The sequence below is a fragment of the Crocodylus siamensis genome, chromosome 1 (genome assembly GCF_052110815.1).
Source record: "Crocodylus siamensis isolate JL-2025a chromosome 1, ASM5211081v1, whole genome shotgun sequence".
Taxonomy (NCBI): domain Eukaryota; kingdom Metazoa; phylum Chordata; order Crocodylia; family Crocodylidae; genus Crocodylus; species Crocodylus siamensis.
Genome location: NC_143395.1, coordinates 170,258,631 through 170,284,704, shown reverse-complemented (window position 1 = coordinate 170,284,704; position 26,074 = coordinate 170,258,631). Strand labels below are relative to the sequence as shown.

The window sequence follows — 26,074 nt, the reverse complement described above, 5'->3', positions numbered from 1 at the left end:
TGGAGCAGCCTCGCTGCATGTGTATAGGTGCCCCATGTTCATTCCAAAGCTGACAGACAAAAATACCAAAGCTTTGGCACATTCCTTGTGTAACTTAAAAACACAGTCTTTCATAAGACATTGTGATGTTCTACTTATCAAGTCAATAATAACCCAGAAAGTCTTGAAAGAGTGACTCAATGAAGGAAGGCTGGGACACATTAATAAAATGTGGAGGAGATCAGTGAATAACCTCTTATCTCAGTTATGAAGCACTGCAGAATATACACTAAGACAAAGTTCTACTTGAAAAGGAAAAGGGTATGTGAAGTAGTGGTGGGTAGAGGCAGAAATGATACAATACAAAATACATTTAAAATATTTCTCAAATTGGATTCACTGATTCAAAACACATTGGAGAGCCAATGAAAGAGCTCAGAATGAAGGTAGGCAATATAACCCACTTTCTACAATAAGACTAATCTGGCTACATACTTCCGCTGTTCCAGTATGGTTAATATAAAACAATGTATTGTAAACTTCACTTCTCACATGGTTACATAGCATATACTGCCTTTTAGTACAGAGTATCTACAGGAACACATGCCCTTCCATTGGAAAATACTTCCTTCCTTTCTTGATAGAACCGTGAGGCTGCTAGCAAAAATGTATTTTTTTAAAACTATTTTAACATGACTATCTTGCTATCCATAAACTGGTGTTTACTGACTCATGAAAAACAAGGACCATAAAATGAGAAATTAACGTTCTACACAGTGGGCGCATCTACATAAGACGCTATGGCGCTGTAGCATCTATTGGTAAAAACCATGATGCTGCTGCTACATCACTGTAGCAACAGGCTCCCTTGTTATAGCATATGTCTATGGCAATGTTGTGGCCGAAAAAACTGTACACGGCCAGCATAGTGCAATATGGGCTGTTACTGCGCTGTCTTTTAGTACTTGCAAAGGAAGTACTAAATGATGGCACAGTAACAAAGGCACCATATGGCCACAAGTACATGCGCCCAGTGTCATGTAAGTATTTCTAAGCCCCCTATCACCTTAGTATTTTTGTTCAGTTAAGTGAATTACAAAAGATTCCATGATTCAGTCTGAGTAGGTCTCCAGAATTTTGGACTTATACAAACCTGCCACCTAATTCCCGCCATCCTCAAGCAGATCTGTCCTTGATTATAGCTGCAAGTTTGGGTGAGTACGTTTTCTTACTCTTGTATAACAAAAAAGGTTCAAATCTTGCCTCAAGTGCATAAATCACCTTGATAAACTATGGAAGTCCTATAGTACCTTTGTAACAAGGTGCAAAAGACATATTTTGCATAGAAAATATATACTAACACTTTTAGAAAGGCCACACAATTAATTCTCTAAGCTTTCCTTTTGTCCTGTGGGCCAGGACAATTGCACCAGCTTCTATAATTCCTCCTGTCCCATTTCTTTTCCAGTCAGATTGAGGATCCTTCTTTGGAAGGGAGTTGGAGATTTCCTTGATCCTAGGTACCATGCCTGGTCTCAATTTTAATGACTAACAATTGGCATCCCCATAGTAATTAGTATGTCTTACTGAAAACTAATAAGCTTCCTGCCCAGCCAGAAGTCAGCCAACAAAGACGAGTTTGATAATGTGAAGAATCCACAGAAGAATACTTGTGGATTGTGAAAACATGCATCCTTGCTCTAAGGTCAGTGCTTCTGTCAAACAGATGAAAACAAATAATAGTGATCAAAATGGCTAAACACTGAGGATTTAGATAGACCCCTGGTATTAGTACCATAGCATAAGGTTTCCTTAAAAAAAAGTCAGTAATGTTTTGTTTGGAATATTTGAGGTAGATGTCACTCAGTGTGATTGGATTTGTCTGGCTTTAGGTCAAATCAATGTCTGGAATCTATTTTATTGTTTATTACAGAAAGCTATATAGAAGTTGTGCCTGGTAGTGATTTGGGCAGTCAGTGTCAACATGAAGTGCCAGAATGCCAGCCAACGTTTCTACTCATTTCAGTATGACAGGTGCTTTCTTGGTGAACAATTTGATGCCATATTTCTCTAACATTTTTTTTCTTGGAAGACGACAGCACTGAGCTCTTTTTGCTTAGGCTGTCAGTGAGGGCAATCCACATCTACCCAAACCCATTGAGTGGAGAATGGCAGATACTTAGATAAAAGCAGACCCCAATGATTTAAAGCAAGGATTATATGGACAAAGATACTGATTACACCTGGATTACAGTAACAATTAACACATGCTTAAATAGCACCTAATCATTTACACCAGAACCTGCTGTAGATATTGTGGTTCATACACACAGTGGAAATATATTCAGTGGAAATATAAAGTAATTCAAACGAATGAGTAGTTAATTGGAAGATTTACATTCTAGGGTGCTGAGTAAGCAAAGAACTAGGAAGCCGATAAACATATTAAACATTAACTCCAGCTTTCTTCTAAAATGTATAGAGTAAATGTCGTAACTATAGTCAGTGTATTCAAATTCACATTAAATTTCCCATGGACGATATGTTGGTAATAAGAACACATGCTATAAAATGGCAACGGGAATACATTTAACTCATTCACAGTAGGTGCAAAATTATCTGAAAAGAAAGTTCCACATAACTACAGTAGAAAAATAATCAATTTGAAATCCAGTATTTTCAAATAAAAATACTGGGACCAAATAGGCAATATCACCTGGGATTAGAAGACTAAAATGCACAAAACTGATGAATTCACTAAATTAATAAAAATAGGTACTTAGTTTGCTTTGCACTTATTCTACATTAATCCTAATTTTTTAACAATTTTGCAATTGAGAAGTTAGCCATAGGTTTCAGGCTTTCATTCTAAGTTTCAGAAATGCACAAGCAATTGTTAAACAAGTAAAAACTCTTTTCATGTTAATAGAAAGATGTGTAGCCTCTTGACTGGCAAAACATATGAATGGTTCTGTAATTAGGCTTATCTGCAGAATGTATTTAATTCTTTTATATTAATCTGCTTTCACTGTATGCGAATTAAAAATGGCAAAATAATACTGCATTTATTGTTACACATTCAAAACACTACACACAAAATATAACACACTTGTCCCTAACTGATGAAGATGAGTATGTGCCTTCCAATCATCAACTATGTTTTAAAACACTGTTTAGGTGAAACTAAAATTTCACATTCTATTTATCTAGTCACCTTACAAGCTCTCTTTTCCTCACACTCATATACAAAAATGACATCATCAACATAACACAGATTGCAGCATCTGCCTCCTCCAATGTGAAGACCATTACATTAACCACAAAGAGCTATGCACATTATTTTCTTTTTATTAAATGTTAAACAGATGTGATAGAACAATGCAACTCTGTCAAACTCCTTTCAAATCAAGCCAATCTGTTCAAAGTACAATTTTAAAATAGGAGTGACACATTTGTTTTAAAGGATTACTAGCAAAATCTAACTATGGATGAGAAAATAATAATTTCTTTTGCCAGTGGATTATCTTATCACTGTGTAGAGTACTCTACTACTTATCTTATCACCTTTTTCCAGAACTTCTGAAGCTTATTGAAGCACAAATGCTGTCTGCAATTCACCTGAATGAATCCAGTCTCTAATGGTATCACTTTTAGCAAACCAAATTGCACATAAAATCCAATACCACAGTATACGTAACACACAGTCTCCAGAGACCCACGGAGTTTAATTGTGAACCAAAAGTCTTTAAAAAGATTCTGTAGTAGAGGTTTACTGTCCTCAGAAAGGATAATGCATTGTTTTTTCTTGTTTCTAATTAGTAATTTAAGCATATGTTCAGCATTTAACTCTAAATGTTTGCCTTTTCCCCAAGCTCTAAGACAGCTGTCCAAGATGTGAATGCCAGAAAACATTTAAATATCAACATCTGTTGAATTATGTTAATTTAGTGTAATATAATTGGGCATGAGTTGGAATTGATCAAAAGTATATGAATCAGACAAAGGCATATCCAAACTAATATCTTGGTACACAAAACAAGTCACCAAAGAATGCTAGGAGGAAAAAAAGTTCTGTTTTAACAAAACTTAAACAGATTGTCTGAGACTATAGCTTTCCTCAAAAAAAGTATAATTTCATATTTTTCACGATGGAAAACTCACGTCTGTAATGCTGAAACTGGTTGTGAAAAAACCTTTAAATATGACTTTTAATGAAAAATTATTTAGAATGATTTAATCGTTATCGTGTCCATAAAGAGATTTTGATGGTCTAGAAGCAAATACTACTAAACCTAATTTTTTTAGAAATAAAAAATTCAGAAAATCTCATATGTATTAGATGCATGTAATTCATTCAGCTGGTTTTAGATTACTGAAAATTAAGTATCGCATGTGTTATGATTTTGTGTCAAACAACCGAGTAAAATTGGATATTGTTCATGTTTATGTAAATATAAAATGTAGCTAGCAAAGAGATTATATTTTAATGGGGTTACAGGATAATGGTCTCCTGCTGTTTGAGAAATAGCAATCTTTAGAAAACATTCTGAACATGAATCATTTTACCAAAAGATATGGGGCCCAATTCAACTTCATATCCCCTTTCCTTAGCTTGAAATAACTGGACTCTCACTGACATGAACAGGAATTGATCTAATCATGAAAATTAATAGATATTTCAACACAGTAATTAACGCTAATTGCACCTGCAATTAGTGGGTAGTTCATGGACTAGTAGATTCACTTCTACACTTATTAAATGAAATCAGCATAGTGGTAGATCACATCTTAGTTTGGGTGGAACAAACTTTTAAAAGGAATTAAAAACACTTCCTTAAACACAGTCACAAGAATAAAGTTATAATCTGTATAAACATTTGCAGAATCAAGTCCAAACTCTTCTACCTCCAGAGGAGGTACAACACAGGCAAGGACAATGCAAACTTCACTTACAGTGACCTAAGATAGTGCCTCAAACTTGATGAAGAAGAATGACCTTTAGAGTTCTTCTTGGTCAAGAAGATTCTGTTCCCATTCTATCCTTGGCTTATGGGTTGAGAAGGTCAGAAGGATAGCCAACTGGGATAGATGTGAACCACTAGAAAGTGGCTGGGACCAATAAGTCAGTTCACATATGTAAACAAGTAAGGTTAGGCACAGATGTCACACACAAACCTGTTTAAGTGATCAGAAACTGGTTTAAACCTGTAATACAACAGACATGCAGTGCACATAAACCAGTTTCAAAATGGCTCAAACCAGTTTGAGATAAACCGGTTTATACAATGTCTGTCCCCAGACCTGTTGCTGGTTTAAATTAAACCAGAGACCCCCAGCATCCTGGCATGCTGTCTGGGCTGGCCTCGCCCCTCTGCTCCCCAGCCAGAGCAGAGACAGGCGGAGGCAGGAATCCAGCCAGGGAGGGGTTTAATTCCCCCTCTCTATCCCACCAGCAGGAACCCCAGCAGCAGGCCACCATGGCCCCTGAGAGAGCTTGAACGGCCCCACCGCTCAGTCAATGCTCGGGGCAAGTCCCCTCCCAGCAAGAGGGGGCTTTTTATTCAGCTGCTGGCCTCAAGCAGAAGCCAAGCAGCGGCTGTGGCTAGACAGGCCCTGCTGCAGTACCAGTGGCCAGCAGCTGCGTAAGCCCCCTGTTGCCACAGAGAGGCCACTGGCACCAGGCAGGGGTCTGCTAGGTCTGTCCGGCTTGGCTGCCACCACACTGTGCTCGGGGCCAGCACCCTTCTGGCAGGAGGGAGCTTATTCAGCCACTGGCCCTGAGCACAGGCTAAGTGGTGGCTGCAGCCAGACTGGGCAGACCCTGCTGCAGTGACAGTGGCCTCTCTGTGCTCGGGGCCAGCCCCCTCCCAAGCAGGAGGGGGTTTATTCAGCTGCTGGCACCACAGTGGGGTCTGCCAGGTCTGGCCATCACTGATCTGTGCTTGGGGCCAGTGGCTGAATAAGCCTCCTCCTGCTGGGAGGGGGCTGGCTCTGAGCACAGAGTGGTGGCGGCAACCAGGCCAGGCAGACCCTGCTGCAGTACCAGCAGCCTCTCTGTGCTCAGGGAAGTCCCCCCCCTGGCAGGAGGAGGGTTATTCAGTCGCAGGCCACTGTCATTGCAGTAGGGTCTGCCTACTCAGCTTGTGCTCGGGGCCGGGGGCTAAAGTAAGCCCCCTCTTGCCAGGACAGGGCTTGCCCTGAGCACAGACTGAGGGGTGGGGGTTAGGTCCTGCCCCCACCCAGCAGCTGAAGCAGTGAGGGGTGAACAATGGACACCAGCCTGTCACAGCTTCCCGGAGCGCGAACCCCTTCCTGGTGGGGGCTGCTCTGTGGGGCCGGCAGAGCTGCTGCTGAGCGCAACAGTGCTGTGGAGGGTGGGTGCTTGCAGGGCTCTGGCCCGCTCTGGACCCTGGTGCTGCCGCACACGGCCTGCTGCTCAGCTAGCCCTTCAGCACAGGGGAAGGAGCTCATGCTCCCCCACATCATGACAGGGGCTGCTGCCTCCAACTACTGCCCTGCCCCCTCCCAATACAGTGGCAGGGTGGGGGCATGGCAAGACACAGGCCAGCGGGAACCCTTGGGGTTGGGGGGGCAGGGATAGGGGTTATTCCTCTTCCCTCTGTTGTAAGAGACCTATCCTGGGGCAGGGAGCATGGCAGCAATGGTGGGCAGACCCAGCTGCCAGTGGGGGTAGAGGAGAGACTAACTCTTCTCCCTTCCCCCCTCTGCCTCAGGGGCCATGGTGCCCTGCTGCTGCAGCTGCCAAGGGGGAGCGCCTGGCAGTCCTGGCTTGCGTTCCTGCCAGTGGGATAGAGGGGGAGGAATTAAGCCTTTCTGGCCAGTTCAGCCTAGATTGATCATACCCCCCCCGGACAGCTTCTCTGCAGCTGATGGCATGCTCTAGCACCCTCTGGTACCTGGCCTGAGCCACTGCAGGCATGTGCCCGCATTGCTTCAGTCCAAAGAAAATGTTTGTCTTGTTATAGACCATTTCAGCTGAGGCAGGTTAGACTAACCTGCAAAGGTTGCATCAATTCAGGCTTTCTGAATGTCTGTCCTTAGCCTAAGAGGTAGTAATAATTTTAAGTCACTGTCAGATAGCCCAGATCTGAATGCAGATCTAGATACTCTACACGAGGGGTGGGCAGAATGTGGCTCGGGGGCTGGATGCGGCCCACCAGGCCATTCTATCCGGCCCGTGGGGCCCCTAAAAAATTTAGAAAATCCATATTAATCCGTCCTGGGCTGCCTGTCATGCAGCCCTTGATGGCTTGGTGAAACACAGTAAGTGGCCCTCTGCCCAAAATAATTACCCACCCCTGCTCTACACCATCTCCTCAGTTACTCTTTGAACAACTGGTTCAGAGAAAATAACTATTGCTGTAGTGCTTCAGGCAGGCACCATATCTGGCAAGTTAATTACACCACATATGACAAACCAAATGATGTTTTTACATTTTATCATTTTTCAAGATCAGTCTTCCTTAGTAGGAAAACAAATTAATTTATATTTATTTATAATGTCCTACGCAGAACTGAATATTGATTTGAAAAACATTAAAAGAATTAAGGAAATTCAACCTGGACAAAGCAAGTTACCAAAGTTAGAATGAGGAATTATTGGAAAGCAGAGCTGTTATTGGGATAATGTCTTACTAGAAAGCAGGGTTGCTGAATCTTCAATACATTATTTCCAAATGTGTTACAAGAAAGGATAAACAAAATGTCCACACATTAGTAATGGAAATGAATGTGCAAATGGTAAAGGTATATTTTGGATTTTGAAATATGGTCTAACCTGCATGCAGATAGTTTGACAGCTTGGAAACTACCCTATAGGCATAGCGGTTGGTAAATCCTATAAATCCTAAAGCTGATTGCTGTTCTTTTCCCAGCCAGATATTAGAAGGACTCTGCTGCATAGTATAAAGCGGTACTAGTTTGAATGATTCATTTCATCTGCTGGTGTTTTGAAAAACAATATAACAAACCTTAATAAGGTGTGAATAGCTAGGCATAAAAGTATGGAGTGTATCCCATTAAGTAAGATAATGAGTCTTAATGAGGTGTAAAGAGATGAGCCAGCTTGTTCCAGCATTAATTAGCTGTCAGTTATACTTAAATTGGTTTAAGTACGCTTGTATACACATGCATTTACTCCAGCCAAAATTTACTCTGGTGTAAACCCAGAGTAGGGGTTTTGGGGCAGGTGTCTACCCATACAGGATTAGGGTGAAGATTTGCACCTAGTTCCCTGCAGTCCTGCAGTGGGTCCCTGCCATCACTGTGGGGAGCTCCAGGATCCCCCTGGGTGCTACCCCAAGGGACTGTCTGCTGCTGGGGTGGGGACAGTGTCCCCCTGCCCCAGCAGCAGGGAGCTTCTAGCCCTAGCTCCCTCATCAGGGGCACAGACCTTGGGAAGTGCTGCAGGGAGAGCTGCCCCACTGGTGGATTGGGGCAGGGATCTACCCCACTGCGGCAGCTCTTTTCAAGCCTTGTGCCCCTGAGTGGGATAGTTCCTGGCCAGCCCCAGGTGGAAGTCTACATGTGCAGCCCAGAGCTGGCTGGGGATTGCCCAAAACAGGATAGTCCCCAGCCACCTCCAGGCTGCATGTGCTTTTCAGGGCAGGGGGACATTGTCCACACCTGGGCATGCAGGTTAGGGCCTGGGGAGCTTGTTCCCCACCCAGCTCCATGAGCGCAGAGGTGGGGGAGGAACAAGCACCCCAATCTTGTTCTCCCCTTTCAGCTCCGCGCTCGTGGAGCTTGACAGGGAACAGGCTCCCCTACCTCCACTAGCAGGCAGCTCCTGGGGGCAGGGAGCTATCTCCCGCCGCCTGACGCATGGCTGACTGGGAGCCAGTTTTGCTCCCAGTCAGGCATTTACACTAGCGTTACAGTGCTGTTACTCATCCCATGTAAATTTGCTACTTGCATTTGCAGGTAGCACATTTATTAGAGATTAGAGAGGTTTACTGTGAAGTAAGCACGTGCACATGTAGATTCACATGCTTACTTCACAGTAAACCTCCCTAATCCAAAGTTAAGCATCTTGGGTGGACACATCCAGCGCTGCCTTAAAATCAGAAGCATTTGAAACATTAAAAGGATCTGACAAATGGCTTAAGCCATTTGCATGATTTAAACAGCTGTCTGCATGGCCTGAAGGGGTCTTAAATAGTTGTAAATGATTTGTCTGACTTTCCATAACTCTTCTTCCTATCCATGTGCCTGAACAGTGACCAATCTTAAGTGCCATACTGGTTCAGGCCAATGGTCTATCTAGCCCAGTCTCCTGTCTCCAACACTGGCAAAAGTGGACACTTTATATAAACACGGGACATCTACAGCAGGTGTATCAAACATATGGGCTGGATCAGGCTGTGGAACCATACCATTAAGCCTGCAAAGCTACAGGAAGCTGGAGCTGTGGCTATGGGGGGCATGGCCTGCTGCAGAATTCAGGGCCCCTGGCGTGGCTGGACATGGCCACTGGCAGTAAGACAGCGAGTGAGGACTGTGTGACATAGCCCCTGGGTGCCCTGTGGTCTGCTGGCCCTATGCCCCCAGATCTCCACTGCCACCATAGGACCCACTGGAGCTGTTGGCCCTGCAGATCTAGCCCAGAAGGGGCCTGTCACAGGATCAGGGAGATGACCTGTGACTGATAGGGAGTTAAGGAGCTGCCAATCACCAGATTGGCAGCTCAGGTGCGGGTTGCCGCAGCAACCAGATAGGTCAGGTGACCGGAAGGGGGCAGGGCCAGGCCCTTTATAACAGCTCAGGCCTAGGCCCAGTGGCAGTACCCTTCTGATGGCTGCAGGAGCAGGAGCTTGAGCTCTGCAGCAGAGCTGAGCAGCCTGGGTTGGGGGTTGCAGCCTTACCTTGTGGACCGGCTGCGATGATGCTGGGGATGAGAACACCATAAACGGAGGTATGGTTGCGAGCCCTAGAGGGGCTTGGAAGTTATGTTATGAGCAGGAGGCTCTGTGTTTATGTTGAAGCCAGGTGGCTTGCGTTTTGGTTACAGTTACACCGGAGGACTGGGTGAGGCTGTAGGGGAGTGAGGAGGCCCCAGGGGGGCTCCCTAGCAGCTTGGGGGTTCCCGGTGCCCAGTAGGGGCACAGTGCAAGCGGGGCACCACTGTTTGTGCTGGCGCAGTGTGCGGGGTTGCGGATCCAGCCTGGGAGGGCGATGTCTGCCTAGTGGGGCAAGGGACCCAGAGACGGATCAAGGGGCCAGGCACGGCTGCAGCCACCTGAGCCCCAAGCGCAAGGAGCGCGGTAGAGGCCCGGAGGGAGGGCAACCACCGTGGGGGGGCATGGTGTGGGCCCCGGAGAGGGCAAGGCCCCAGAAGGGGCTGAGTGCGGGGCCATGAGAGACCCTGGGAGTGAGAGGGCACCAAGGAGCCCTGAGAACACACAAAGGTGAGGCTTGGGCTGCGGTGCAGGGGAGGTACAAGAGCTGCAGACAGCGCCCCCTGCCATCAGGGCGTGTACAAATGGGCAGCTTCCCGCTAAGTTTCATCATTCGTTACTTATAAACAAGATCAAGCCATGGCAGGAGAGAATAGGCGGGTGGTGGACCCATTGCAGGAGTCTGGAGTTGCACGCGTGGAGAGACTCCAAAAATGAGACTCCTGTCACAGGGCCCCACAATCTAGATCCAGTCCAGGGCTTAGAATGAGTTTGATACACCTAATATAGAGTGATCCCCTATTTATCCCCTGTCATACCCTCCCTGGCCTTTAATTCATCATTGAATTGAATTAAAGATACCAGATACGTTCTGTTTAATAGCTACTAAGGGTTCTATCATCCATGAATTTGTCTAATCCCTTTTTGAATCGGATTGTACTATCTGGCTCTATAATTTCCTGTGGGAATGAGTTGTATATCTACATGCTGCGTAAAAAAGCATACTTTCTCGTGTTAGTTTTAAGCTTGTGTCCTAATTTCAATGGGTACACCCTCTAGTTTTAGTATTCCGGGACTTGGTGAATATCGGTTCCCTATTCATTTTGTACACGCCTTGCAAGATTTTATAGACCACTACCATATCCTGTCTCACCCTTCTTTTTCAAACTGAAAAGTCCTAGCCTTTTAGTTTCTGCCATTATGACAGTTACTCCATCCCCCTCAGCAGCTTGGCTGCCCTTCTCTGTACCTTGCCTAACTCTACTATGCTACCCTTTCTGATTCTAATTCTACTACTACTACTACATCCTTTTTGAGCTGCAAAGACTAGCGCTGCATACAGTATTCAAGATGTCGGCACACCATAGATATGTATAATAGTAGCTTGATGACATTTGCTGTTTCATTTTCTATTCCCTTCTTAATGATGCCCAGTGTTTTATTAGCTTTTTCTGTCACTGCTGGACATGAAAGTGCTGGTTTTAGAAAACTAACTAGTGACTCCCAAGGTCTTTTTCCTGAGTTGAAACAGCTAGTTCAAAACCCAGCACTGTGTACTTATAGCAGAAGTTATTTTCCCACCAAGTTCATTTTCTTGCACTTGTTGACACTGAAGTTCAACTGCCATTTTTTCCCACTCACTTAGTTTGGTAAGATCTTTCTGCAGCTCCTCTCTGCCAGTTTGGGATTTGACTACCTGGGATAATATAGCATCACTGCAAACTTGGAGATTTCACTGTAGCATTCACACTATTGCACAGGATATTGAGGCCACTGGATATGGATCAATTTAGATTTCTGGCCAGTCTTCAATGCTGTCTTTATGTCCTGATCTAGGTAGGGCAGATATGGAGGCTTTTTCCACGGGTTTTAAGGGGTAAGTGGAAACTCCATGCAATGCAATAGTTTGTCTAAGTTTACTTGTATAGTTCCTAAATTGTATGAAAGGTTCTAACTAATCCTCCGCAGCAAAAAATTTACTCTTTGTCTAAAAGCTAAATTTTCAAAATGGCTCCACAAATAGCCACTCACATTTATTGATTTTAAAATGCCGGCTACTGAAGTGCCCTCCACATCTGAGTTCCCACTTTGAAGCAGGAACTTAGCCACTTTGTTATATACTGGTATTAGAATTTATCCTCCCCCAAATTACAGTACGTTCTATTTGGGCACAAAATGAGTATTGTGAGATGTAAGTAGATTACAAAATTACTGAGTTAAAATTTAGTAAAAATGGATCTTTAAGATGATGATTCTCAACCTGTCACCCACAGAGCTGTCATCTGGCCCATGAGGCTCCTCACAGGTCTAAATTTGATGGTGGGGTAGCAGTGTTAATTGCCGTGGCTCTGGGAATGTCACTGACAAATTTCTGGACCCAGAGATGACATGGCCCCATATGATGGATCATATCAGCATACAGGGTTGCACTGCAGCTGGTCACTCCCCATGGACCAACCCTGTGTGCTAACCTCACACTAAATCAGGCCTGCAGACTGGCCCTATGTCACTCAGCTGACCTATGGGTTTGAATAAGTTAAGCACCATTGCTTCAAGGCATTTAGTTCTCAGTATTAAACCACATTATATCCCAGATATTGTAAATTAATATTCTTTGCAGTTTCCACATAGCCTATATGTTATTAAGATTTACCTATTGTGTTTTTTTTTTTTAAAGGACTAATGGTTGTTCAGAACTCTACTTTCTAACCAAGTCTCTTGTCCAGTGAGGCCTGGGGAATGCTCTGCTACAGAGAATTCCACGAAGAACTGCCCTCTTTCAAAATGTCGAACATCTCTCTCCCTGTTTTATTATTTCCTCAGTGAGAGTGATGCCAAGGTGCATGAGAGAAAATAGTGGCCCAACAACTTGCCACCATTACCCCTTAGCTTGACGCTATGAGATGGAAAGAAAAAAAATATAATTTATTTGTAAAAACGTTTGATCTTGTACTTGGAGATCTTAGAAGTCAGGGTAAACAGACGGAACATAATAAGAACAACAGGGAGATTCAGCAACAGAAAATTCCTTTCTAGTCTCAAAACAATGCCTTTTATATTCACTGAACATACTTTGAGGAGTTAATAATGTTTGGTTGGCATGGTTGCCTATTTCTGTATTTTAACATGTTTGGATTTCTTTTCATTTTAATCTTAACTCATCATTTCCTGGATTTGTAGCCCTTCGTTTTGGGGAGTTTATTATATTTAAAAAAACCTCCTATGTTTTAATCTAATCAAGCTTAATGTTTTTTGTTGGAAATATAAATAAATATGTGGGATGACAGGAATGAATGTTTACTATATAAAAAACTAATTTTTATAGATGTATTGCTTTATAGGTACGTGTGCATTTTCTTGTACCATTTTTTTTTTAAATAAGCAGTGTTCACCTCCTTTTGGTGCTGTAATTTCATTCCACAAAAGCCACATTAAACAATTACAGTTCTTGTAATTAACCAGTAGTCTAATGTACAGTTTTCTTATCCTAATCTATTAACAGCTGCTCAAATGTAGTAATTAATGGTTTCATTTATTTTTGGCAAACCTGCTACACGACAAATAGTTTCATATCTGCTGCAAATTAGGACTCCTTCCCAAACAACAGATGACATGGTGGGAAAAAGGGAGCAGACAGAATCCTTGCACATCTTTGTCTCTTTAGAAGATCAAATAAAGAGCAGCTGTAATTCTATTTGTCACATCTGTGTAACAAAATACAGTGATCTGTATCATCAGAAGAAAAGGAACAAGCTCTGTTCAAATCTAAATAGGGACTTTCTTTACAATGGGATTAAAAAAAAAAGTTGAACTCAATATTTGTATCTAAACCTATCACAGATTTTATTTAAATCGCTGCTTATGCTAGGTGTCATTCTTCATGTTTTAGGAGCCTTTGTAATATGCTAGTTTAAAAAGAAAATGAAAATAAGTGAAGTTACGACAAAGAACGTAACTGAGTAATTCCCTCTTCCTTCTCCACCCCTTACTTGACAGGCCTGAGCCTGTCTAGGGTACATGGGGTTACAGAACATGAAAAAATATAATAGATGATATTCTGTTGTTTTCTTGACATTGATCACCATTTTAGATGCATTTGACACTTTCCCTTTATACTACCTACTAAGTCTCCTATACCAGTTCCTACTGCCTCTAGGCAAGATATGGCTTCAAAGACTCCATACCACCATAAGAAAGTATTGCAAGCAGGGGACAAAGGAAGAATAGCAGATAGACCTGTTCTCCCACTACCTGAACAGCTGTGTGCTCGGTTCATTCTTTTTCAAGAGGTACTAATGGCAGCACTTCTACCTTTTGGTTACGTCCACACTGAATGGCAATTAAGTTCCATGTTGCCTTGGCTATACAGGTACTTCTCTCACAGGTACCCAGCTATATACTTTGAAGCTAGCTCCAATATCTCAGCACTACATAAACTGCCCTAGCAACGGCAAAAAAAACTAAGGGCCTGGAAGTTCAATTAGTCACTTTTCTTAAAAGACTGGAAGATAGTGCACAACCTTTGAAAGCTGGGAAGGAATTGTCAAGTTGTTGTTTTAAAACATGTCTGGCTACATGGCTGTAATTCTTGCTTTAATTTTTCCATTCATCTTCCTAAAATGGGGAGAGGCAGGTCTTTCCAAAGGGCAATTCAGAAAGCCTGGAGACATCTAGAGGCAGCCAATAGGAAATGTCAGAAGGATGTACCTGAACTTCTGCCCCACTAAATCAGGCTGCACATTAAATACCTCTGTTCACTTCAGATACTCTATGCAGCGCTTTACTCTTGAGGGAAGGCTCCTAATACTTGGCTGACAGTGTCTTTATTTTGCTTGATAGCCTAGAGGTCAAAGCCTTTGCCCAGGACAGGGTTGGGGAATTATATCAGCTGGAGGGCCGCTTAGTGAATTTTGGTGAGCTGTCGAGGGTAGCAAGGGTAATTCCGGCCCTTGACAGGTGCCCTGCCTGCTGGTCACCATCTCTGAACCAGAAGTCCCACTCCAACCCCTGACCTTTGCCACCGGAAGTCTCTCCCCCTGCTCTGGAAGTACTTTTTTTGGGAGGGAAGGCACTGCCATCTTGAAACAAAACAAATCATATAATAACCCCCCCCCCAAAAAAAAAAAACCACCCCCATTTACTACAATTTACTTTTAATTTTATTTTAAAAATATTTTTGTCCTGATTTTATGTTTGCATAGTGTATCTAGAAGCAATTGCATAATAGTTTAAAATACAGTCTTACTCTTGTATATTGTATGTGGGGGGAAGCAGGGGGTGTATGTGGGGGGGTGTGGTTGGGGAGTGCATGTATGTCTATGGTGGTGTGTGTGCACGTGCAATGTGGATATGGTGGGTGGGGGAGGGTGGGGGACATGTATGGAGGGGTGTGAGGTATGTGGTTGGGGTGGGGGTTGTGTACGGTTATGGTAGGGGGTGGGAGGGTGTGTTTGTAGGTATGGTGGAGGATGGGGAGGTGAGGGAGTGTGTAGTAGCTGTGAGAAAGTAGATATGTATAAGGTTATGACTGGGAGTGTGTGTGGGGGCTGTGCATGTGTTTGGGGTATATGGTGGGGGCCCTCACTTTAGCAGAAAGGCAGGGAAGGTGGAAACAGCCATGGGGTTTCCTGCAAAAACCTCTGACGGGCAGAGGCATCTTGTGTCTAGTGGGCCCCCCTAGCTCGGTGTTGGGGGCAGGTCAGGTTTGGGTGTGGGGGGGTGGTTCAGCTGGAGCCTCACCTCCTGAAGGGACATACTGGCTTGCAGAGGGGCAGCCCAGGGTCAGGGCTTACAGAGGGGTGCTGTGGGCTGGATGGAATTGCCTCGAGGGCCAGATGCAGCCCATGGGCTGCATTTTGCCCATCCCTGGCCCAGGATTTGGGAGGCCTTGATTCTAGGCCAGCAGTTCTCAACCAGAGGCCTGTGAGCAGGTTTCAGTGGGGTTGCAGATCTGGTATGATCATGATCTCTGAGGTCAGCTGGGGGCAGACAAGCCCAGGGTGAGCCTGCCACTGCTGCTGCCACAAGGTTCACAGAAAAATATGGATTTTTCTCCTTTAAAGGAGAAAACCATGGATTTCCCCTTTCAGGCTGGCAGTGTTCCATACATATCTAACTTCTTTAAGACTTACGTTTCTTTGTCCTGCACAACTGCAGAGAAGTTATCTTAATGTGTCATGCAGTAATGGACAGTACAGCATAATTTAAAAAACAAATCAAAGACGACAGTCAGGTTTGCAAACTAAAACAGATCTTTTTTAAAACAGATCATAGCTCCACTTCTTTTTAAAATGTGTCAGAGGTAATATATCCAGTATTTTGCATAGCTATCCTGTATGGTCTATTCTGATTCTGGTGTTTGTGTGGTGTTGTTGTTTTTTTTTTTTATGGAAACCTCTTCTCTGTGCTCTTTATCAATGGGCATATCACTCGTGCTCAAAAATTTAATATCTCATAACTTCCCATTAATAAAATGGTGAAGCTGTTTTTTCATAGGGTTAATTTTAGACCATGTTTAATATTAAGAATTTGAAACTTACTTTTGTCTTCAAATGTTAATGTTGGTCATCTCTGAGGAGCAACCCAATATAGTTAAGCTCATTAAGAAAGTACCATCAGTACTGTACAGAAGAAAAACAGTAACAGGACATCAACTGAATGCTTATCTCCTTCTTACCTGTACAATACAGTTGTGGAGTAAATTATTCCACAATTCATTGATCTAGTGCAGTGTAGGTCTCTAACCTTTACTTTTTTCACATGCTGAGACAAGAACTGCGGTCACTCATCCAGAAGGGGTACGAAAAGTCAAGGTAATATAAAAAGTATTAATAGAAAATGTCTTTCAGAATACCAAATCACAAAAATATATATGTTCACATGGCTAGAAACATACCTGTGTGGCAATTATGCAAAGAAATGCATTTAGCAACTGCAGTCTTGCAGTAAGAGCAGCACACAAAGGATAAAATTGAAAGTCTTCTGGGTAATACAAGCCTTCAAATACTTACCACTTATTCTACATTGAACAATAAACAGAAATGTCTTGTCTTTCTATCATAGATATAATTGGTTTAAGCGTTTTTAAAAGCATGGTAAGCATCTGCATTACAATATCCTTACATATTGCCTATACATTGAAAGCAGGCAAAAAAATAATTTAGAATCCGTGTTTAGAGTACTTGAGATTTCAGTGTAGAATGAACTCTTACATTCAACAATGTAGCTGTATATGCATAGTTATCTAAAATACAACAGATTTATTCATTTAATTTTAGTTATTTTTATAGTTACTCTGAAGAATGGGCCAGCACTTTTTCTAGGTATAAATTTGTGAAGTACAACTAGCTTCAGGGGAGTTTTGCTAATTTACATCTTTTAGATGGATCTGGCTTTAAGTTAAAATCTAAAAGTCTGTTTCCATTTCAGGCCTCCCAGATGCACAGTAATGAGACTGCACATTTACCAGAAAGGCATAGTTCTCAGCTTGCCTCTTCATTAACTGTGGGTACATCTACATGTGAAATTAAGGTGGAGCAATAAGCTCAGTGCACAGCAGAGTCAACTGCTCCCGAGTGCAGTGTTTATACATGCGCCCAGGACCATACCCCTTTGAGCTGGGGCAGAGCAGCCCTGGACTGGCAGGGAGTACTCGGGATCAGCCCCAGGTTCCAGGTGGTGGTGTCGAGCAGTGGAGAAATTGGTTGGGGCACGAGGATGCTACTGTGGGGCTAGGTGGTAGGCATCTCCTGCATTTTAGCATCTTTGTTCTCCAGCCAGCCCCCATCACCATCTACACGTGCATTGCAGTGCACTTAATGACTCCGCCATTTGACAGTACTGTCCTAACAGTACCCTCTTATGGTGGAGTTAATTTACTGCTCCTTAATACCAGCACGTGTAGATGGTGACATTTACTGCAGAGCTAATTAGTCTACTCCACAGTAAAGTGCGTGTATAGATACACCCAGTGTGTACATGATCTGCTTTTTCAGAATTTGAAAGAATTTTTTTTCCCCTAAGAAAATGACTGAGGCCAGGAACGTTTGAGTGCAGCAGTGAAGTAGTCAATTGCTGTCTGGTGAGACTGGCAACTTTAAACCAAAGCAAAGTCATGGGCAGTCCTCCTAGAAATCCCACTCACTGAATTTACATTGGTAACTTAAAATAAATTTAATTGGTAGGAAAGAAAGACTAGATTATTGGTGTGTTGCATGTGTTATATGTTCCTCGACATCACAGACATGCATACAATTCTTTCAGTTGTCTATAACAACTTTCAAAAAAAGGTAAATATTAAGTTGTTGAATGTTGGATAGTGGTAGGAAAGCCATCACCAGAAGTAACATCTATCTGCTGTGAAAGAAAAAAACATGAGGTGGCAGATGATTCTGAGTTTGGCTGGAAGGCTATACAGTAGTTCTGCAGTTCTTTAACTCTGGTGTATGTACCCACCAGTGGGTTAGACTAGTAATTCTCAGGTAGTTTCTGGAAAAACCAGAAATCATATGCATAAGCTTTCTTCAATTCCAGGTGCTAAACTTCATTGTAAGGTAGTTAAAATATATTCAGTTCATTCTGTGCAAGTAATTATAGTAGTGGCCACTGGGCCATTCAAGGATAATAGGCATTTCATGTGATGTGATGTCATTTTATCTCAGAATAGGGGGCTATACATATTGTGTTTTAATATGACATAAGTTTTGCAAAAAAGTCAGTCCTACTCTTGGGTCCCGAATCCTATTGTTTCCACAAAAAGACTGCCAGGCGTTTTTTTGGGACAACAGTCTATTGGCTCAGCACTGACTCAGAGTAGGGAGAGAGAAAAGATCATCTGAAATATTTAAAAAAAAAAAAATTGTTTTAATCAAAAGTTTATCTACTTCCATAGGCATCTTGTTTTATTCTGCTACTATTCCTATCATTTGGAAGATTTTCCTGAGATTTAATCTACAGTTAAAATCTGCTTTTAAGTGCATCTAGTTACTGTGTCCATAGTATTTGTGCACTAACCAATCAGAGGGTGCAATATGAACTTGCACACAACATTTAGTATTTTCATATTTGGTACTCATATGATGAAAGTAAAATGTCTCATCTCACATGCCAGTTATTACTTATAGCTAGTACTTCACAACATGAAATAACATGGCTATCCCAAGATAATTTCAGATCCTAGATACACTGTGTGGCTTGAAAACAGAAGGCCAAGTATTTTCTCTTACTCAAAAGTATGGTACTGTTCCAGTCTTCAAATGTATTATTAAAAAACTTATGTGCCATCCAAAATAATACATCTACAATCTCCCATTTATATATACACAGTAAATGCTGCACACAGAAAAATGTTATAAAATAATTTTGTTACAGTAAGGGTCAAGGAGAAATCGGGTATGGTAAGCATATACATGATCTTTGAGCACAGACTTAACAGTGAGCTTTGCCTTTAATCTTTTGTCACATCTTATCAGCGTAATGCCCAGCTTTTTTCCCCCTAATGATGAATTTGTTTCTATACATGTTGCCAATCAGTTTTTTCAAGGACACTACTGTACAGATATCTAAGTGTTAAGTCCCTTTCTATTGTTTTTTATCATTAAAAATTGTGTGTGTGGGGCGGGTATGTAATGCACATTCTTGACTCTCTCAATTATATGCTGTAAGTAAGGAACCAGGCAAGGTCATCCATATTACCCAGATGTTTAATAAATTTATTATAATCAGAGTAAATAAATTGGAGGGATAAAAACACCAGTGAAGTCGCATACAAAACATCAGTATAGTCTTATGTTACAAAGAAAAAGTCCATAAGAAAGGGAGCACAAGAAACTATCCAGAAACAGGGGTGGCATCAATCTCTTCAGAAAATATATGGGGATAGTTAGGGATAGCTATGTTATGATTAAAATAATTGGTTGTAGCTTAATCTTACCTGCTAGCTGTTTTTACTGAGCTGTTCTTCTTGTGTCCTCTCTCTGATCGGTTATCCCGCAGGTGCTGAAAATACACAAAGTACACTCAGAACAGTGTTGAAAGCATAGTCTTTTTTATTCTAAGCAACGTCATTCTAATTTGATTATCCTCTTGTGTTAAGCCGCTTCTATGTGTTTGATTTTCAACAGTGACATCTCACACCAATGATGTTCAACTAGGGCCCCATGAGATCCCATAAAGGGTGCTATGACACCTGTCCCCTGGGTGAAGAGGTAAATGCTCTCCTGTGCCTGCCCCAGCTACTCAGCAGGGCCTGCAACTGCTTCTCCCAGAACTGCTGCTGCTGCCCTCTTCTGCTCTCCCCCTGCCCCCGACTGCCTCCCCCACACTGACGGACTACATTCTGGCTGCCCCTACACTTCTGGAAGCATGGTCTGCTGTGGGCAAGCAGATGGACATATTGCAGCCAAGCTTGTCACTGCTCCCATACTTCCAGGACTGGCAAGAGGGGCTGTGGGGACAGTTGCTAGCAAGTGAGACCCTGCAGGAGCAGCTCAGCAGTGGGGTCTGCCCTTGCCCCATAAGGAACAAACCAGGGGTAGGAATGGGACCATGGAAAGGATGTGACAGGGTTAGATACTACCCCCACTGTCTTGACCTTGCACCAGGTAAATCAGTAGTTCTTAACTTTTTTGGCCTCAATGCACTGTTTCATGTTTTCTGAATTTAGATTGTAGCTCAGTGATTCTCAACTGGGGTGTTGACAAATTCAGGAAAGTTATACAAGGCTGCCTTTAGGCTCAAAAGGTTCAGAACCATTGCCCTAGACTGTTTTTTGCTTAAGGTGCACCATGAATGCATTTAAAGAAATATTTACAGTTAGTGACTCAGTACATTCTTGATAAAGCATGATCAGCCATTACAGCCTTTTAATCAAATGTTGTTAAGATACATGTAGAGTTAAGCACATAATTACATTTACACTGCAATTACTACATTAACAGAAATTTGAAGTTATAGAGAATATACTTAAAACCCAAGAAATCCAGACCTTTACAAATAACTTCACCCTTATTTTAAACTGTGAAAAGCATAGAATCACTCACTGCAATTTTATTTACATCTTCTAGACTGTATTTTGAAAGGAAAGCAGAACTGCTGAAACCTAGCAGTTTTCATGAGACTCAGTTTTAGCGTAAACAAAAACTAAATAACAAACCTTCCTAAAATATCCAGGATACTAGGCTCCTTTGGGAGAAACAGAAGTGGTGATATTCTACACCACACTTTTTTTTTTTTTTTTTTTTTTTTTTAATGGTTGGTTCAAAGTGAAAAAAGACTCTTTGTTAATCAAACTACTTCAGCCCACAATATGTGTCTCCCATTGATTTGCCAATTCCACATGTGAGGATGATGTGGCAGTGATGCAGTGAAAACTGGCTGCCAAATGATTACGTGAAAGTGCAAATGATCATTAAAAACTAAAAGTCATATTTTGATAGGAACCAAAGCTTCAAGAATGGATGCAAAATGTTGAGAAGCAGATTGCAGATTTAGCTATACAAATGGCTGCACAGATCTAAGGAAGAGGTCTGCTGATGGGACTCAGAAAAGTATCAGAGGAGGAACAAGGGACCTTTTAGTGCAAGAGTCGATTGATACACCTTTTTAACCTATTAGTGCACAGTTTAGCAATCCAGACCTTGGTCATGTACCTGAGCATGGATGTCAAAGCAAAGGACAACATTTTAATTGTATCTGTAGAACAAACTTAACTAAATATATTTTCCTAGCACATTTACAGATTGTTTGTTTGTTTTTTGAATGAGAAACATTTTCTGAGTTGTCTAATTCCTAGACTGAACAAAATAAGCACACTTTAGCTTTCAAAGGTGACTTAAAAGATACCTAATGAATAACCTGGTTTCCTTATGCCAGGTTTTGCACTGAAGTTTTGCAAAAGTGCTTATTTTTTATTAGCTTATGATTGAAAGCATACTCCTCACCAACAGGGGTCCACTGATAGAGATTTTTGGGGGCCGATACCGATACCTGATTTTTAAGGAGGCATATCGGCTGATACCAATCCGATTTCCGATACAGCTACGTGCAGCTGGTAAGTTGGTTGTGATGGATGGGGAAGGGGGAGGGAAGGGGCATGGGGGGGTAGATCAAGGCCCCTGGTGAGGGAGGGAGTAGAGCTGGGGCAGGTGCTGCTCAGTCAAAGCAGGGTGGGGTGGGGTGCCGGAGGGAACCACAGCTCGTCGGGCGGGGGGGGAGGTGCAGCTCCTGCTGCTGAGTGCACCACAGGAGAGCAATGGGGGAGTATGTGCCTCCGGATCTGTACAGGGGCTGCAGCTGAGGGCTGGGGCCAGGGCCATGCTGGACTCTTCCTGGTGCATTGGGGGAGGAGGGGTTTGGGTTGGGTCTGCACTTGGGGTGGGTGGCAGTGGCATTGGGAGGGGACTTATGGGGGCAGCTGCAGCCACCCCAAACTTCACCATCACCCCCCCCAATGCCACAAGAGCCTGCCCTGAGTACCACCCCCACGCATTGGGAGCACAGCCCCCATGCACCACAAACAGCCTGGTGTAACTCCAACCCCAGCTGCAGCCCCCGGCCCCCCCCCATGTAGATCCGGGGGCACACACTCCCTGTGTTGGCAGGAGCCACCCACCTTCCCCAGACGAGCCACAGCTCTGCCCTGCACCCTGCCTTGCCCTGCCTGGGCAGCACCTGCCCCAGCCCCTGCCCCTGCCCCACTCCCTCCCTCACTATGGGGGGGCCTTAATCTGGCCCCCCACACCCTTTCCATCCACTTCCACTGCAACAGACTTACCAGCTGGATGCAGCTCTCCGAGTTGCCCGGCTGTGTTCCTCATTGCCCACTTGCTGTGCTATGGCTGCGCACATGCATGGGTATTTATTGGCCAAATTAATGGCCACACCGGACCAATTTCTTACACAATCAATTGTTTTTATATCAGTGCTGATACAATTATTGCATTGGTGCACTTTTACTCACCAACAGTAATAATTAAAAACTTTATTTTAAACAAAAAGATTACAAGGAGCAGTCTTGCTGCTATTTAGTCCATCTTGCTGATGTCAAAATAAATATTAATTACAATTATTGCATAAGGAATGCACAAATAAAGATCGTCTGCCACATACTTCTACGCTGATTAAGCAATTACAAACGCTTTATTTTAAATTAAGGGGTCTGTCCTGGGTAGGGTACTATTCAAAATTATCATTAAGAGTCTGAATATTGGAATAGAGAGTGCTTTTTTTGAATTTGCAGATATCAAACTGAGAGGGGGCAGAATCTCTTTAGAGGGCAGGATTAGAATTCAAAATTATCTTCACAAAATGAAAAAATGGTCTGGAATGATGTCGAAATTAAATAAAGACTATTGTAAAATACTGAACTCAGGTAGAAATAATCAATGGTATAAATAAATGGGAAAGAACTGGCTAACTAGCAGCTCTGCAGAAATGGATCTGGGGTTATGCTGGATCAAAAATTAAGCATGAATCAATGTCTAATTTTTACTGGGGGGGGAAAAAAAGCAATAGGGGGTGGATCACTAAGCATATTGTAAGTAAGACACGTGGATTAATCCTTCCACTATACTGGTAAGTCTCAGGGGGAACATGATACTGTGTCCAGTGTGGGGCACTACACTTCAAGAAAGATATGGATGAACTGGAGAAAGTCCACAGAAGAGCAACAAAATAATCAATTTTCTGGAAAACATAACTTATGAAAAGTTGGAAAGAATTGGGTTTGTTTGGATTTGAGAAGGTGAGTCTCCAGGTATATATAAGGTTTTCAAACAGGCAAAGAGGAAAGTTGTAAACTATTTTGCATTAGGGACAGAACAAGAAATAATGGCTAAAATTGCCACAAGAAAGATTTAGTTCAGCAATCAGGAAGATCTTTCTAAGTGTAAGGATAGTTAAGCAGTGGAAAAAGTTACCCAGGGAGGTTGTGAAACCTTTATCAGTAGGTTTTTAATATTTCCTTTCAAGGTCCCTTCCATCTCTATTTGCTATTCTAGGAGCCCTATCTGATACTTCATGATTTTTTAAATCTCAAAACATCTTAACTAAATATTTAATTGTAGAATTGCAGTGACAATTATAATTATTTAATATGGTGCTCCACAGCTCTAGACCTTTCAGAAGGTAAGTTGCTTTCATAATACAGATGTATCTTTAAAATTAACGTTTCCCTCCTTCTTTTACAGGTCCTGAAGATTAGACCCATTATGGATTGCCAGCATTTTTCCCCATGCAATGGTAATAAATTGACTACAAAATTCAAGTTAAAAATGATGCAAGTACATGCTAAAAAATGATGAATTTCGTGATCTCTAGATCATCTCTACAAGTATAATCTTTTATTTTATGACCCCAAAGGTGTAATTTTAAAAAAAAGAACTACAAAACATGTTTTTTTTTGGTATTTTCCCCCCCAATTCATTTGCTGTTATAGGCATTGTTCACCCTACAGCTAGGTTGCCTAGTGGTTGCTCAGCAGCACAGTGCCTGCTGGTACATCACTTAGCATTGAAACCGGTGTGGCTGGTCTGAATTTCAAGACCTTCAAAACATGTGAAAGATTTCAAGTTAAATTAATTACTAAGTTATTTGATACTTAGTAATCAGGATATCAAATATACTTTTCAAATACTTTGATACTTAGTTTTCAGGATATCAAAAATACTTTTCATTTTATTTTTACTGGTGTTCAGCAAGTGTCACTTATTACAATTAGTAAATGTAACAACTTTGACAAACAGCAAGAAGCCTTGCTGATGGGAATTCTTTATCATGTTTATTTCAGCTGAACTAAACAAGTGTGCTCACATCTTTTTTTTTTTTTTTTTTCCTTTAATGCATCTCTTCTACAAAGAATAAAGTTTCAGAATGACATGAGATAAATGCAAATCACAGCAAGCTATCTGTTTTGTTAAGGAAGTCTCTGCCAGCATAGAATAACACCTAGTATTTTCACAATTTACAGCTAAAAACTGTGCTTAGTTCTTTTGTTATTCTGAAAGGCTTGAGGAAGTAAAGTGATTTTTGAGAAACATTAAATCTTATGCTCAAATGTTCTTCAGTCTACTCCCCCATGTGCTTCTGGCTGTAAAAACGTGTGCCATTGCCCATGTCCAGCCCCATGAACCACTAAGCTCAGGAGGACCTCTTACTTTGACTTTTTATCTGAGCTACAAAAAGTTAGAACATCCTAAAATTATGAAGATTTTCCCCAACATATCTGGGTTTTTTTTGTTTAAATATTACTTATTGCTTCCATATTTAAAATCTACTTCCTAGAACTTTAAGCTTGTGTGTAATTGGTACAGATTTGGTGAAATCAACCAAGTCACAGCAATTTATGCCACCTAAGGAATGTCCCACTGAGCTTTACTATAGCATCTTAATGCATAACTGATGTACTCTGGGGGTTTTTTTACTGAGTATTTGTAAGCAGCTATTATATTTAGAAAACAAACTTATTTTAAGATAAAAACAATGGATAATATATTCTGGGTGACCAGTGTGTTTCTGCAATTCCATTATATTTTACAAAGTCTGACCAATGCTTTACTGTTCAAATATAAATGTGCCCTACACAGCAGGTTTTAAGGGAGTCCCTGACATAACATTATGCCTTTCTTCTGTAATTCCTGCCGCTGGCAACTTCTCACCTGATACAGAGTTTAATGACCCCTTTATGTTGCTTTAGCCCCTTTTCCTGGTGATCAGTAAGGGCAAGTCTCAGTTCTAATAGTTGTATATTATTATTATTATTATTATTTTTTTTTTTTTTAATTTCATGAAAAAGTAAAGTATTCCCTATGTTATAGAAGTAGAAACCACGTTGAAAGAGAAACATAGGTCCCACTATTAATGAGAAACTAGTTGTAGGATAAAATATACTAAACACTGAAGTCAGCAGTGAAAGTGAACTCTGATGCTTATCTAGCATAATGTGACATGTCAGCTTATTAACCAAAAGACTGGTTGAAATGGTCATCTGTTCAGTTTACTTACTAAAGGAAACATGATCTTATTTAGGCTGCTGTGCTTTTCATGACTTCAAATACTGACCCAAGAGCTCTGGAGGAGAGACAGTTAAATTCCTTCTTGTAATATGAAGTAAACTGTTTTTTGATCAAAGTGGTTCTTACCTGGCTATGCTCCTTCCTAGCCCCAGGGCTAAACCAATGGCT

At 42.0% G+C, this 26,074-nt stretch overlaps 1 protein-coding gene across 2 annotated transcripts in view; it reads right to left on the bottom strand.

The window, feature by feature from the left end:
• GPATCH2 (G-patch domain containing 2) overlaps positions 1-26,074 on the bottom strand; it is a 257,162-nt gene that overhangs the window by 73,391 nt on the left and 157,697 nt on the right. For both annotated transcript variants that reach the window (XM_090048842.1, XM_090048834.1), the window contains 2 exons: positions 26,033-26,072; positions 19,828-19,892 (listed from right to left, as the gene is read on the bottom strand). In XM_090048842.1, coding sequence (XP_089904968.1) covers positions 19,828-19,892; positions 26,033-26,072 — 105 coding nt within the window. The remainder of the gene's footprint in view (positions 1-19,827; positions 19,893-26,032; positions 26,073-26,074) is intronic.